We start from the raw sequence: 12,634 nt of genomic DNA on the forward strand, positions 1-12,634 counted from the left end.
GATCTTCAACCGTAAGAAAATAAAGAACATGGATATGGAAGAAAAAGGTTTGTTAATCATTTAAGCAGAATATATTTTTCTTTACCGTCTGTTAATGGCATGGCAAAGTCTGGGGCAACTTGCATCTCCTAGAAGATAGCTTGGTCCTTTAGAATTCAATGGTTTCAAGACAGATCAATTTTCTTGGCTATAATATTATGGAGATGTGAACCAAAATACTGATTCTTCATTTTGAAAAAAAACAGATAATTTGTGAAGAACACGTGCCATAGAATCTCATTTCCAGTTAATATGAAGAACTTGTGTAATATAATTCATTGTTAGTGTTTGAAGATTTGATAATAGTAGTTGAATTATTTAAGATTTTTGTTGCTTGTGAATTTATTTGCTCTTGGAATATTTAAATCCTTGTAGGACGAAGCGTTGAAGTTAGCCTTTTGTTTAATAAGAAAACATTTTCACTCTTTAATCATTTATGATTCAAACACGATGTGGACTGGTGAGCAGAAACTGCGGTACTCCAATGTATCAGAGGACATCGAACCTGAAGATAATGACTGTTGGCACCCAAGCCTATAAATAAGCATCAAGATCAGTTTTGGAAGCTCTATCAAGTCATACACTCGAACTCGCATTATTGAACATCAACCAACAATCTTTCAAAGTTCATCGAGCTAAACTGATCAAGAACTCAAAGCACACATTCGAAGATATTATCTGATCACTGAATGATAACTTTGTGAACCTGTAATCTAGTTGTAAACACTTTACATTAAATTCAGTCTAGGACTGTCTTTGTTGCTGTATTTTCTAGGAGTTCTGAGATAGGTTGTGTGGTAAGTCTTAGTCTTGTATCGGGATTTTGCAAATGGTTGTAAAATTCAAAATCTTCTAGTGTAAACCTTCCTGCTGGGAAGAAGCGGTGACGTAGGAGTATTTAATTCTCTGAATATCCAGAAATATCTGATCGTGTTCTTCATTTCAATTTACTTCATATTTTTAGTCTCGTATTCATTTTTCTGGCTTAGTGTTCAGAATCTATTTATTGGCATCTTCCGCACATTTCATCTTTTTGTGAACTTACATCGACGGTCAAGAAGGAAAGAAGCCAATCGCCAACCCGATTGAGTTTTAAGTTTTCAGTCTTAATGAAATTTTCAGTCTTAATGACTGTTGGCACCCAAGCCTATAAATAAGCATCAAGATCAGTTTTGGAAGCTCTATCAAGTCATACACTCGAACTCGCATTATTGAACATCAACCAACAATCTTTCAAAGTTCATCGAGCTAAACTGATCAAGAACTCAAAGCACACATTCGAAGATATTATCTGATCACTGAATGATAACTTTGTGAACCTGTAATCTAGTTGTAAACACTTTACATTAAATTCAGTCTAGGACTGTCTTTGTTGCTGTATTTTCTAGGAGTTCTGAGATAGGTTGTGTGGTAAGTCTTAGTCTTGTATCGGGATTTTGCAAATGGTTGTAAAATTCAAAATCTTCTAGTGTAAACCTTCCTGCTGGGAAGAAGCGGTGACGTAGGAGTATTTAATTCTCTGAATATCCAGAAATATCTGATCGTGTTCTTCATTTCAATTTACTTCATATTTTTAGTCTCGTATTCATTTTTCTGGCTTAGTGTTCAGAATCTATTTATTGGCATCTTCCGCACATTTCATCTTTTTGTGAACTTACATCGACGGTCAAGAAGGAAAGAAGCCAATCGCCAACCCGATTGAGTTTTAAGTTTTCAGTCTTAATGAAATTTTTGTGGTGTATTCAAATCCCCCCTCCTCCCTCCACCTCCCTCCCCCCCCCCCCCCCCCCCCCCCTCTCTCTCCCAAACGGATCCTATCAAACATCCTAATTTTAGCTTCCAATTCTTGTTTTATTTACATCAAACTAAAAGAGTTATTTGAACCAAATATCCCTGTGAAATATTGAAAATGCACACTTTTTCTCTGTAAAATTTTAATAGGCATCTTCAACCCTAACCTTTTATAAAATTAGCACATGCGCCCCTTAATATAAGTGATTATTGCGCAAGCGTCCCTCATGCGACTATACAAATATTTTGATATTTTTTAACACCAAATACCCCTATGAAATATTAAAAATACCTGTTTGATCCCTTGAAAATATAATTTTTAAATCTATTCAACCCATAATACATAATATTTATTAAGATCCAATTATAAAATATTTACCAAACATTTTTCTTTTTATTAATTTTTATTTTTATTTTAAATTTATTATTCTTAATTAATTTGTTTCTAAAAAATATTATTACTTTATCTTGCTATCATTATTTATTAAACATACTTCGTGTTTCCAACTTCTCGATTAAACATGCATTCATAAACAAAGATTTAAATACCTAAAAGTACCAAAATGATAAGTTCATGCATATTACTTTTAGATTTAGGACTATATAGTTTTGAACCAAAATAAATTTTCCGAAAAGATGCATTGCACAATTTGCAATAAATAATAATACATAATTTTTTATTAAGATCCAATTATAAAATATATATCAAAAATTTTTCATTTTACTAATTTTATTTTATTTAAATTTATTATTCTTAATTAATTTGTTTCTAAAAAAATATTATTACTTTATCTTGCTATCATTATTTTTTTAAACTCACTTCGGTTTCCAATTTCTTCATTAAACATGCATTAATAAAACAAGGATTTAAATACCTAAAAGTATCAAAATATTGAACCAAAATAACAATTTCATGCATATTACTTTTCGATTTAGTACTATATAGTTTGAAAAATCTAAATTTTTCGAGAGGATGCATTGCACAATTCGCAGTAAATAATGATATTTATTTTATTAAACTCACTTCGTGTTTCCAACTTCTCTATTAAACTTGCATTCATAAATAAGAATTTAAATACCTAAAAGCACCAAAATATTGAACCAAAATATGCATGAACTTATCATTTTGGTTCAATATTTTTGTACTTTTCGGTATTTAAATCAATGTTTATGAATGCATGTTTAATGAAAAAATTGAAAAAACGAAATGAGTTTAATAAAATAACGAAGTGAGTAATAATATTTTTTCTACAAACAAATTAATTAAGAAATAATCTTAAAATAAACACAAAAAATCATAAAATGAAAATTTTGTGGTAAATATTTTATAATTGGATCTTAATAAAAATTGTGTATTATGGGTTGAATAGATTTAAAAATTATACTTAAAAGGTCAGGGTTGAAGATGCCTATTAAAATTTCACATGAAAAAAATATACATTTTTAATATTTCATAAGAATATTTGGTGCACACAAGCTCTTGATGGGAAGGAACTAGAGTTCTATGCATGGGAAGGCGACTCTCTGTTATTGCAGGATGTCCTCTGGGACAGGCTAAATAAGATCGTCAAAGTTTGTCCTGCAATTTCTAGTCATTCTTGTCACTATTTTCACATTTGTTGTGCCCAAATGCAATGATCTTGTATATTATGTTATACCATTAGTTCATGGGTTTTTTACACGATTTTTTCAGAGTTGGAGAACAGAGGAGAAGAGTAACTGCCTCGAACAAAGTGAGAAGTCATTCAAGTGGCTTTTTTTTTTTATTATTATTACAAGAGATATCATGAAGTTAAAAAATATTTTTTTACTGATCATTGGAGAGAGCTTTTCGTTTGTAGTGTTGTTTTATTAATGTCGTTCGTTGTCATTTTATTGATTTATTATGAAATTTTTTTTAGAATGTCGTAAAAATTATTTTTTAATGTTGAAAAATTGTATATTAAATTTTGTTTTTGAATTTTATATTTTAAATTATTTATAATGCTAGAAAATTTTGTATTTAGGCAGTTGATCATTAGCTTAATCTGAAATCGGGATACTACATTCAAATACATCAATTCACACAATTGAACCCAATAGGCAATATGATTTAGAAATCAAGAATTTAAAAGTAAACCAAAAACGCAAACTAATTAGAAGAGAAAACATACAATAGTACTTTTGAACTTTACTCAAAATGTAACTACAATTTATTCAATTTTGTTAAAAGCTTCACCAAATTTAAAACCAACATGCACATTCTCAGCCAAAGTAGTTGAGTATATCCTGGACGAAACTGATCTGAGTATTATAAGAAGATCCACCTTCTTCCAAAGCCAGCCTACTTTCCTTGTGCATTTTCCTAACCTTCTCCCTCACTCCACTACTACTCCCCATCAGCCGCTGTATCACACCCTCTATCTCCTCCCATCCCACTAAATCAGCCTTGGAATCACTCCTGTAGTCGACCCTGATCGCCTCCGCCATCCCCGATTCCTTCACCACCTGAAACGCATTCAACTGCTGCTCCGCACGCAGCGGAAAAGTCGCCACCGGCACCCCGCACCACACGCTCTCCAATATGGAATTCCAGCCGCAATGCGACACGAATCCTCCCACCGCGGGATGCGACAGCACCGCCATCTGTGGTGCCCATCCTATCACCTTCCCTCTCCCTTTAGTCCTCTCCAAGAATCCTTGAGGCAATACATCATCCAAGTTTTCATAATCCGTCGGGAGTTGCACTTGCATACTCCCTTTTGGCGCTGGCTTCCTTACAGACCACAGAAACCCGTGCCCGCATCTCTCTAATGCACACGCTATCTCCTTTAACTGCGGCACCTCGAAAGTTCCTCTGCTTCCAAAGCAGAGGAAAGTAACAGAGGAATCCGGTTGAAGATCCAGCCATTTCTTGATCTCGTCAGCTTCATCGGACTCGGAGCTTCCGATTTGATGGTTTAAGTTGAGTATGGGTCCTATTGGGTAGATTTTTGGTGCCTTCCCATTTGACAAAGATCGAATAGCATAAGATTCGAGCTCATAAAAAGTGTTGACCAAAACACCTTTGATTCTTGAAAATCTTTTAAAACAATCAAACGCGCCATCGCTTAAGGGGCCTTCTCTGACCGCTTCCCCAGGCAAGACCTTCGCAGGAACTTTAATGGACATACAAGGCACAGACAACTCGGCGTCGGAGTTTTCGTACTGAGTGAGGTCTTGATTGTGTTCGAATTTAAGAGATGTTAGATGGGAAAACACGCCAAGGAAACTCGCGCTGGAAGAGCAGAAAACGTAAGACGGGAGGCCGAACTCATCCGCAACATCGATGAATTTAGTGCAGAACATGTCCACGACTATCCCAGCGATTTGGGCCGAGGATTGTTGCACGAGCTCGGACAACACGTTTCTTATGCTGGGGATTTGATTGTCGATTAAATCGAATGAGAAGGTGTCTGATGCGGCGATATCTTGATTCGGGAGGTTGATTATGCGTAAAGAGGAGGTGTTGGGGTTAGGATCTGAAGAGATTTGTTGGGTGTAAGCATCGACGAAAATATTGTTTGGGATCGTCATGATGAGGAAGGTGATGGAGAGACGGTCGTCTCTTTGGAGGAGGAGCTTCGCCGCCTCCACGGCGGAGATCAGGTGGCTGGGCCCCGGTAAGGGGATGAACACGAGTTCTGTTTTCTTCATCGTGTGTGTGTTTGATGGATTGATTGACTAACTTGTGTTCTTTTTTTGTTTTTGTTTTTTTTTACGGTCAATTTCTTGTATTTTATTGCAATAATAATAGGTCTTTAGTTACAAGATGAATTAACCAGACAGAGAAGTCTCCAATCTTCCACACAAAATTGGAAGAGGAAGAAATAGAAAAGACATCAATCGAGTGAGCTACAACATTTGCCGATCGCCGAATATGAGTAAGGTTTGTGTTACTTAGAGAATCCAGAAGACGCCTAATATCAGTAGCAATGGATCCTGCATAACTAAGATCCTCTTCTGGCGTAGTGACTGTTTGCACCGCCAGAAGAAAATCTGAAGTGAAATGGTTAACCTGAAAGTTGTGAGTCTGAGCAACCTTAAAACCTTATTGAATTGCTAAGAGTTCAGCAAATAACACAGATTGAGGATTAACAATTTGACGACCAAAAGCCAATACAGGTTGTCCTTCATGATTACGAATGACCCCACCAGTTGCAAAAGAGCTAGTGTTCTCATTGTAGGCAGCATCTACATTCATTTGAAGATTATTCTCAGATGGGGCAGCCCATGTCTCAGGTGAGCTGCAATTAGATTTCTCAAATCCCACATCCAGGGCCATGCGTGCACTTTGAAATTCTTGAAGCAATTTCTCTCCCCAATCAGACAAAATCCCTTTTGTACCACTATCGTTCTTATGGATCAATCTTAATCTCTCATTCCAAGTGGCCCAAGTCCTCATTACAAATACCTCAAAATCATTCTTTTTAAGCTTTTGTTTAAACCAAAGAAATAAATCGAGGATATCCAAATGACATACCTGCTTTAACAACACCCAGAAACATGAATTTTTCCAGTTTTGTTTTATGAAAGGACACAGAAACAAAGCATGAGAAGTGGAGTCCTCCTGCGTCCTACACAACAGACACCAAACATTCACTGGTACATGATGCAACAGGAGATTTAGCTGAGTTGGAATGATATTATGAACCACCCTCCAACAGAATATTCGAATTTTAGGTGGTATCGGAAGAGCCCAAAGGAACTGCCACCAACTCTTTAATCGAGAACATGAACTCGAAACTGGTGAGTTGTAAAAACCCATCTCTGACTTATAACCCTCACGTACTGAATATCTACCTTTTGGGTCGAGAGGCCAGAATCGGAAATCCTGTTGTTGATCTGAGAAAGTTGGGATAGCCAATATTTCTTTTGCAACGTAAGGTGGAAATAACTGCTGCACCAGCTATGTATTCCAACCCCCATTTGCCATGAGGTACTTTACTTTTGAGTGTAAATCATGCTCTTGGATCATATTAACTCGGCCCCTTATTTTTGGAATCCATCTATCTTTTGAGATATCAATCTTGGCTCTATCTTCCACATGCCGACAAACTTCCTTTTCCAGCAAGGAACGCCAAAGGTAAGAAGGGTTACTACCAAGGCCAGCTTCCATAACATCTTGGTGACGAAAATATCTTGCTTTGAGAACACGTGCAACCAGCGCACCCGCGCCTAAGACGATAATCCATGCGCACATAATACAAATAAATAAAGAGATAGAGGATCTCCCTGGCGAAGGCCTCTACTGGGAACAACATTTCCAACAATATCACCATTAACAGAGAATGAGTACCTGATAGATCGCACACATCGCATTATCTTCTCCACCCAAATAGGTGAGAAACCCAACTTAAGCATCATACCCTCGAGAAAGCTCCATTCCACCCGATCATAAGCTTTGCTCATATCCAATTTGAGTGCTCCATACCCTTTCTGCCCCATTTTTCTGCTTCTAATCCAATGCAAAGCTTCAAAGCTGAGGATATTATTATCAGATATCAGTCGTCCTGGAACAAAGGCACTTTGAAACTCATTTATTGTTTGTTTGAGAACCTTTCTCAACCGATTTGTGAGGCACCGAGCAACTATTTTGTAACACACATTGCACAAGCTAATGGGTCTGAAATTCTTCAAAGTCATTGGAGTCTTTATTTTTGGTACCAGAGTAATAATTGTATCATTCCAATCATCAAGGCTCGCTCCATTATTGAGAATATTTAAGATAGCCTCGTGACTTCTACCCCAATAACATCCCAATATTTCTTGAAAAAGAAAATAGACATACCATCCGGCCCAGGAGCTTTATCTGGGTGCATATCCAGCATTGCCTTCTGAACTTCATCAGGAGAAAAGGTAGCACTGAGAGCAAAATTCATGTCATGATCAATAGTAGTAGCCACACAATCCAATATCTGGTTTATTTCTTCGGCTGTTGGATTAGTAGACGTTAAAAGATTATTAAAATAGTTCTCGATGATCTCATCCATCGTGTTTTTCTCTGTGAACCAATCACCATGAGCTGAAATAAGTCCACTGATATGATTTCTAACTCTCCTAGCCGAAGCACAAGCATGGAAGTATTTAGAATTCCTATCCCCTTGTGCAAGCCAAGTAACCCTGCTCCTTTGTTTCCAATACACTTCATCCTTGGTGAATAAATCCTCAACCTCTCGCTCAAGAGCACCAATTGTGGAAACCGATTTATGCCACAGCTCATGGGTTTTCAAGGTATTCAAATGTTGTCTCTTAAGCAGTATCTGTTTGGGAAGTTTGCCAAATCGGTCACCAGCCCAAAGCTTTAAAGTTTTCTTACAGTTTCGAAGGCGGATCGGTAAAGTCATAGTCCGGTTCTCCTTATCCCAACTTTTCTGAACCATCTCCTGACAGTCAGATTCAGTGGCCCAATGTTGCTCGAACCTCAGAACCGCTTGCTTCCGACCCAGTTTCTGCATCATTCCCCCTAGCTCCAAAAAAATGGGTCTATGATCGGAGTGATAAAATTCTAAAGAATACACCTTAGATGTTGGGTAAAGCAATCTCCATTTGAAGGAAGCCACATATCTATCCAACCTTTCAAAAATAAGATTACCAGTAGAACGACGGTTGACCCACGTGAAAAATTCTCCTTCACCATGAAGATCCTGAAGCGAGCACTCGTCCAAGACTTCTCGGAAAGCCCTAGTTTGCGACAGAGGTCTGGGATTGCCTCCAAATTTTTCCCTATCAAAGCAGATCTCATTAAAGTCGCCCCCTACTAACCACGGAAGATCACTTAGTTCGGCCATGCAAGATAAACGACGTAAAAGAGTCCCTGATACATGTCTATTGCAAGACTCCAGGTTTCCATAGAAACCAGTATATCTCCATAACTTCTCATCATGTTTAACCTTACAATCAATGTGACCAGGAGTATACGAAATAATTGACACACTCAAAGGTTCTTTCCACATGATCATCAGGCCACCTCTACGACCCTCACAATTAACAACAAAGAAGCCAGAAAAACCCAAAACATCTTTCCACCTATTACATTGGTAATCTCTCATTTTAGTTTCACAAATGAAAATGAGAGATGGGCTCTTATCAGCGACAAGGCGCTTAAGTTCTCGGAATGCTCTTGGGTTCCCAAGCCCCCGAGCATTCCATGTAATACAACTCATTGGGACCGGCGGGGCTGCTTAGCAACCACCGCCGATGAGATCATTTCATTCGTGTCATCATACTCCTCCAATAGGCGTTTCTTGTTTTGGCTAGAGTCCTCCCCCACGATTTCCTTTCCTTTTTCCTTAACAACCGTACTCTGGATGTCTGATTGTTGTCTCTTTTCACAGGCTCTCCTTTGCCAACCTCTAAGACTGCTTCCCAACTTGCTGGAAATCGGATCAAGTTTGTCTGTAAAATCCATTTCACACGTTCCATCTTTCTGTCCTAGCACCGTCGTATTATGTAGCCTGCCCACAGGTGTATTAAAATTCTCATCTTTCTCAAGAGCCAGAAACTTCCAGGATTTCTTCAATATTGACTCCTGTTCGGAACCCATATCATGATCATCCACTTTCGCGACATTGAAGGTGTTGCTCATAATTTCCTTTGGTAGGACAATGTGGGGTTGCAAAGAGCACATGGGCATGTCTTCCGAATCAGTCACATTTAAAATTGCATTAGTTGAACGTTGCGCCTTAGTAGAATAATCATTATCACCCTCATTCAATGCATCCCCACCAGTAGGTGCAACTGTCTCTGTGCTATAGTTTGACAATTTTGAATTCCGGTTACCTTTATCTCCGCCGGCCGTAGAGGACTCCATATTATCCCCTGAGTGTCCTTCTGATTCCTCATTATTGATATTTTTACGAGGATCTGCAAACTTTTTCGGAGAAGACTGCCGAGCTCGAGCACCTCCTTTCGAATTATTTGCTCTCAGCCAAGTCCCGAAAGCCAATTTGCCTTTTTCCACAGGTGTAATAACACAATCTCTAAAGGCATGCCCCAAACATCCGCAGTTATAGCAAAAGTCCGGTAATCTCTCGTAAGCGAGAGGAACAATAATATCTTCAGTCTCATGTCCAAAGGAGATTTTGATGAATTTCTTTAGAGGTTTTGAAACATCAATACGAACCCGAAACGTGCAAACCTTCCCGTAGAAAAACCATCCACTCGAGAGTCTATCTCTTCCACCATACCAATCTGACTTTCCACTTTCTGGAGAATATTTTTATGCATGCAGGCTAATGGCAAGTTGTAGCACTGAATCCATGAAATAAATTTCATGGTTCTTGGATTCTGCATTCCTTTGGGTTCTACGAAAATGACCAAATCACGGAAAAAGTTCCATGGACCTCCATTGAGAGCCCGTTTTCTATCTTGTGCCACATGAAAATCTAGCACAAATATGTTGTCACCCATAGGACTTGTCTCCACAGTTTTTATCGCTTGAAGAATACGAGGCATCTGTTGTTTAAAGGATTCCGGGTTGATCATCTTTGGAGACAGCACCTTAGCCACCAAACAATTTGCATCTCGTTGTTTACCAATTGCAAGATCGCCATCATCTAGGGTGAGAGTCCCTCCATCATTTTGTTGTCTGGAGATCTTCAATTCTGCCACCAATCTAGAAACCTCATCAGGATCCATGAATATCAAAGAGAAAAAACGATCACCACTCTCTTCAATAGTGTCGATAATGGAAACCTACAGTAAGCGTAGGAAGAAAGCCCTACAGTAGCGTAGGAAAATTTCTACAAGTCACTCGCATGAAACTAGCGAGAATGTTAACTTTAACAAATCAATATTTTTGTGATCTTATCTGACTAACTTGTGTTCTTGATATTGTCTTCCGATTTCATTTCTTTTTTTTTTTTTTTTTTGTAGTTGACACGTATATTACTTAAACCTTGTAATTTCTTAATATAATATTTATATAGAAAACATTCTCATTAATTTCTACTATTGAAAAAAATAATCAAAAGTCTATTTCTTCTTTGAAAAACAATTTCCATTTCCCCCACATTTTAACATCTTTGTCTTTGATTGGAAAATTCTCACGTGGGTGGCCGACGAGGGACAAGCCTTTGAAGATGGACGAGCTGACGTCGAGGTCTGAATGACTAACTTTGGCTCGAGTATGTGTTGAGGTAGATTTATTCAAGCCATTGCATCATAAAATATTCATTGGCATGGGTACAAATAATATTTTGAAGCAACGTGTTATTTACGAGAACTTGTCGAAATACTGTGGAGATTGCTGCCATGTTGGTCACAGTGTTGATGAATGTTACGCTAATGGAAAACACCCATAATCCCAAGACAGTTTCTAATAATGCTGATTTGCGGACTGTGTTAAAAAAAAAAAGAACAGGTTGTTCATGATGATCAGGCAATGAAAACACAACAGTTGGGAGCTCTTAGGCTGGAATGGATTAAGGTGGGATCAAAAAAGGGAAAGGAAAAGATTGAAGTAGATCATGTTGCTGATCGAAGCCCCGTGAATCTGCGGGGCTCTGTTGTTTCGAACATATTTGATCCTTTATTGGTTGATCTAGATGAAGATTCTTTTGTTTCACAAAGAGAGGTCTCCTAAAACAAGCATATTCCTGAATCCAACAAGTTTAGAAAGACAAAATATGCAGGGATTTGGTCTGGTCATTGGGAGAATGGCAGATATATTGAAGATGGATTGGATGGTAGCAATCAGGGTGATACTTCGGGTGATAATGAGATTCATGTTCTGCATGTTGAGCAAAAGGATACTCACTTGGATGACCATGCTAATCATGTGCATGAGGAAGAAGTTGATAAACACACGGCACAGTCACATGATTTGGAGAAGAATTCTGTTGTCATTTGTGACGCGGGACACCAGTTGGTTGATCATGGTTAAGAGTATTTCAGGGATACTGATCCTAGTACAGATGATTGGGTGCTTAAAACTCTTACCATTACCGAAACCATAGAGGAAGGGAAGCCTACATCTAAGGGGGAAGTGTCGGTAAAGTGGGGTCCTGGTCGCCCTCCAAAACAGAATAAATTGGTGCCTCCTTTGGGGAATAGAGGTAACCATAATGACCGATTAAAATTAGGTTTAAAATATTTATAGTAAGCGTACTAGGTCAAGTTATAGTAAGTGGAAAATGAGTTCAAGTATCGATCCCACAGAGATTGTAGTTAATTCTCAGGAATTAAATATTTAGCTTAATCTAGACAAAAATAATAAAAAGGGTGCGATGAGCTGAATAAAAATAAAAATAACAAAAATAAATAATTAAAAAAATAGCTAAGAACTAAGGGTAAGGAAAAATTCTATTAAACAGAGATAACCAAGACACACGAAGGTACCGAACAAATCATGCAAACAAGTGGCAAAATCTAAGATCCAATTTTAATCTAAATCACATCGAATTCTCATAATTTTTTTAATAGTCTATGTTTAGAATTTGTTAAATCTATTCAAATTATGACGGATTAATTTTTATAATTATAATCAGACTCAAATGCATTAGGAACTATGAGAATTCAGTTTTCACCAAAGTCACATACTGAAACCAAATACTATTTCTAGTCGGTTTAACCATATGTCAATTATTGGAGTGATCGAAATCAATTCCTAATTTTTCGACTCAGAATCAATTGACATGAAAGTAAATAATTTGCGAAATTATTCACAAGACAAAATATAAATCCAACAATCAATAATTAAATATAAATCAAAAAAATCCCAAATCAACATCCATATGTTCAACATAAAATTTTTTCTGCCCAATCTCGCGAATTGGTTGAATAA

General features: G+C 37.4%; 1 protein-coding gene across 1 annotated transcript; it reads right to left on the reverse strand.

The window, feature by feature from the left end:
- Positions 1–3,917: 3,917 nt before the first annotated feature.
- On the reverse strand, positions 3,918–5,647 carry LOC140883403 (anthocyanidin 3-O-glucosyltransferase 2-like). Its single transcript, XM_073289851.1, has one exon. The coding sequence runs from the start codon at positions 5,503–5,505 to the stop codon at positions 4,075–4,077; it is 1,431 nt and encodes a 476-aa protein (XP_073145952.1). The 5' UTR covers positions 5,506–5,647; the 3' UTR covers positions 3,918–4,074.
- Positions 5,648–12,634: the final 6,987 nt, after the last annotated feature.

This window comes from Henckelia pumila, chromosome 2 (assembly GCF_033568475.1).
Source record: "Henckelia pumila isolate YLH828 chromosome 2, ASM3356847v2, whole genome shotgun sequence".
Classification (NCBI taxonomy): Eukaryota; Viridiplantae; Streptophyta; class Magnoliopsida; order Lamiales; family Gesneriaceae; genus Henckelia; species Henckelia pumila.